General features: G+C 28.1%; 1 protein-coding gene across 1 annotated transcript in view; it reads right to left on the reverse strand.

Moving 5' to 3' along the window:
- LOC105455020 (2-acylglycerol O-acyltransferase 1-like) overlaps positions 1–2,946 on the reverse strand; it is an 11,026-nt gene extending 8,080 nt beyond the window's left edge. The window contains exons 1-2 of the mRNA XM_011698050.1: positions 2,790–2,946; positions 922–1,169 (exon numbers count right to left, since the gene is read on the reverse strand). Coding sequence (XP_011696352.1) covers positions 922–1,148 — 227 coding nt within the window. The 5' untranslated portion in view covers positions 1,149–1,169; positions 2,790–2,946. The remainder of the gene's footprint in view (positions 1–921; positions 1,170–2,789) is intronic.
- Positions 2,947–4,217: the final 1,271 nt, after the last annotated feature.

Below are 4,217 nucleotides of genomic sequence, written 5' to 3' on the forward strand. Positions count from 1 at the left end.
GGAAATAGCTTCTTGCAGTCCAATACATCTGATGTCAATGAACCCATTACTCCCGTCGATAAAATTCCATGAGGCATACAAATGAAGAGATAAGACTTTTTGGGATCTAGATCAACCGTTTTCACTAATTTTATTGGAAAATAATTGCAAAAAAGGCGCCATAATATGTTGTTTCTTCCTAATCTTGTCCACAATTCACTGAAATGTAAAGTATAATGGTCATTCTTTAAACATTAATAAATTCTTAAACAATAATGATTATCATCTCTTAAAAAATTTTTATTGCGACTAAAATTATTCTCGTACATAAAATTTAATGACTATTATCACGGACGTTTTACTTTTTTATTGTAATACTGGCAATGCTGAACACAGGTGTCTTTTTTATTGATTGAACATGGTTATTTTCGGATCATCCGATCTTTTTATTAATTTCACGGAATTATAAATCCTTTTCCAGAATTAAAGTATTGACAATAACGGACTACATTTGGATACAAAAAACGAAAAAAAAATTAGAAAATTATCATCTTCTGCAGATGACTCATGACAACATGTGCTGAGCATAAAAGTTTTAAACCTTGTACGTATACCACAAGTATTTATCGAGATTACATAAAAAATTAATATTATTGATAAATCTAGGTGCTTTAGTACAAGAGAACGGATGGTTGGAAAATATCATATTATCAATATTGCATGTACGCGTGCGACACCGATGTAGTAATATATTTCAATATCAGACGTAAGCATCTATGCACTACTACATCAATGTCGCACACATATATGCACAAGTCATCTGTAAAACAGCAATATTTTGAAGTTCAACTATCACACTAGCATTACCTTAAGCGATTGTCAAGGATTTTATTTATCATATACAATGTCGGCTATCTTTATAGAGATTAATAGAATCGTTACCTTCTACCGCCACGATTGCAAGTGTCCCAATCATAATACATCCAGAGAAAATACGGTAGCAAGAAATAACGTATTGTTTTTGTGTAAAGTAGAAGATATGCCGTGAGTAAGAGTCCCAAAATATCACCGAAAGCGAAAATAAATAACCATGATGCGACAACCAACGTTTGTAGTCTTTTTTCCAAAGTTTCATTTAACGGTACAAATTTCACGCCCAAAATTTTCATATTTCTCGCTAAATCTTCCTGCTAAATGCAAATTATCATACACGGAGAGAATTTTTTTTTAATTTACCCTAAAAATTATGTTAATTGTGGGATAATATAGTATTTCGGCAAATTTTGCTGTGCATTACAATAAATTTTACTGTACATTACAATCAATTTGTTATAGTATATATTTAAAAAAATAATAAAAATTACATAAAATTTGAAATACTATATTGTCTTATGATTAACATGATTTTCAGGGTAAATTTTAAAATAAAATTCTATCCGTGTAGAGATCTGATATCCATTTAACTCGTTTATTTTGCCTGTAAATAAAAGTTTTATACAACTAGAAGTCATATCTCTTCTTCTTCGATTTTTTTAAAAGACTATAGCATTACAGACGCGTGCTTCACGCGTGCTATTTAATATTTTTCACATTTTACTATATTTGCTATACACTCTATCAACCTCAATATACACAACTGTCAAAATATGCAATGACAGCTGCTTGCGAAGTAAGCGCAATGAAAGAGCCAATCAGAAATCGCGGAAAAGAAACTTTACACTTCAATAAATCGATTTCACTCTGCCTTTTTAGTAAGGAAAAATTGTGTATGTTTATTAAGTTAATCGAGAATTTCGCGAATTGACAATATCTCAATTATCTTTTATTTTCGAAAAAATTAATTTTGTGTTTCCACTATGTCTAGTCTTGATAAGAATTTACACAATTTATTATCCATGAATACTTCGACATACTCATATTTATGCAATTAGTTTTGTTATGCAACAAATGTGATTACAATAGCGAAACTGCTATTTAAATAACGTTTGTCTGTAGGTACTCTTAAAAACAAATCGCGATTGCGTGAATAAATCACCGCGTTTCCCTTATATATTTCTATAAATATTTACAGATATCTACTTTGTTTCTTATTTATGCAAAAGGCATTATTGAAAAAATGCTAATACATTTAGTTTTCAGCAACATAAATAACTGTTTTATAAATTATAGTGTATAACAAAAATGTACAAGATAAATAGCAAGATAGCAAATTACTACTTTATTAAAATTTATTTTCTTATTCATTACATTTGTGTAACGAAATCAATTTATTGTTCTAAATTGTTGCTCTAAAGAATTTTTTTTGCATGTAATGTCATCCGACAACACATATCACATTTTGAAATAATATAAATTTTTTGATTCACGTAAAAACCTTTGTCTATTTTGAATATTAAGATGTAATTATAAATAAAAATTTATAATAAATAATGAAAAAATAAAAAATTACAGACAATCACTGATTCGAAATTCTCTCAATAATTCATAGGAATATTTTACTCAAACTTTATATTGTACTTTATATTGATATTTAGAATTGTAGACAAACATATCCGAATTTGATATAGATAAATTATAATGACAGAAAAAATACAATAAAAACTAACGCTTGTTCTTTATTCTGCAAGAAACAATTATTTTTGCTAAAATTTTCCTTCACACTTGAATTATTTGAACTGTTATGCAAATCTTCGATTATTGGAAAATAATCAAACAATTTCGCACACTTTTGTTCGTACTGTACGCACTGAAACTTAAATAATTAGATCACTTCATATTTATGTTTTTCTCGCGTTTTACTTATTACTTACCTGTCAGATGAAGCAGCAATTATAGAATTTCAGATTGCACTATTTTCTTCGGTTCGATGAGACTATTTTTTTTACAAGAAAAATAATATGTTACACCGCGAGCTTTTCAATACGTTGATCGTAATACTCAGACGTTTCTTTGCTTCTCCTCGGAGCGTTCGTCATTATATATGTTTTATTGGTACAAGTCGGTAGAACGTGGAAGGAATCGTTTAAATAAGAGTATGAATGTTTAATAATGTTTAATATGCATATATCAATGAATAAGCAACCAATTGCGTGCAAGGTTGTTTATTTGTAAAGTAAGATTTTATAACTATTAAATATCAAGGTTGGGAAAGTTACTTTGTAAAAATAACTAGTTACAGTTTTTGTTTCTCAAAAAGTAACTAGTTACCGTTACAAGTTACCGACTCCAAAAAGTAACATGTTACAGTTACAGTTACTCAAAAAGTAACGAATCGTTACTTTTCAGTTACTTTTAATAAAGCAACATTAGCATTATAAAAAAAAAGACGTGACATTATAAAAAAGAGAGTGGTTTACATTTATATATTATATAATTTTATTTAAAAAAGAAAAGTAATGCGCGTATTTAAATATGAGCATTTAAATATTTCGTATAATTACAATCAACATTACAATTAGGTGATTGAGCGAAAGAGTTGCATAATTTTGATCCATGAAAGTGACGATTTCACATATATAAAGTAACTGTAAAAGTAACTATTAAATTAGTTACTAGTTACTTAAAAAATCTAAGTTAAGTTACAGTTACACATGGAAAGAAAGTAACGAAGTTAAGTTACAGTTATTGAAAAAAAGTAACTGTAACTTTGTTACAAGTAACGAATTATTTCCTAACCTTGGTAAATATATACTTTACTATTGAAGATTTATGTATGATTTTATATAAATATATTTTAGCTATACGCAAACACTTGACACAGAATCGCTGTCCTTGCTATTACGCAATATTATTGAAGGAAAGTACTCGTCATACATTATTAAATATGAAAGTAGCAGTTGTAATTTCCTTGAGTTAAATAACATTCCGTCATTTTCATTTTCCATGTGTTAAAATATATTATTTTAATAATAATAGAAATGAGAGCAGCTCGTATTTTTGAGCAAATAATTAGAATAAGTATCAGGTCAATTAAATGAGCAATTTTTAGGTCACAATTTAAAATATCATTTATTCAATGAATTAATTACATTCTTAAAATTCTTGATTTTGAGACGTTTCGAACTTTACTTACAAGGGAAGTTAGGGAATCCGAAAATCCACAAAAATCTGAAACTTTGTGTAAAAGTAGGGCAGTTCATCCGTAATACAAAACTATTTTTTGTTGGTGCTTTATTCCGTTTTGAAGGGATGAAATCAACCTTTGAAAAAAATCGGTTTTTTTCTTCCGACGTAAATAT

Source organism: Wasmannia auropunctata, unplaced genomic scaffold, assembly GCF_000956235.1.
Source record: "Wasmannia auropunctata unplaced genomic scaffold, wasmannia.A_1.0 LD335963.1, whole genome shotgun sequence".
NCBI classification, from domain to species: Eukaryota; Metazoa; Arthropoda; class Insecta; order Hymenoptera; family Formicidae; genus Wasmannia; species Wasmannia auropunctata.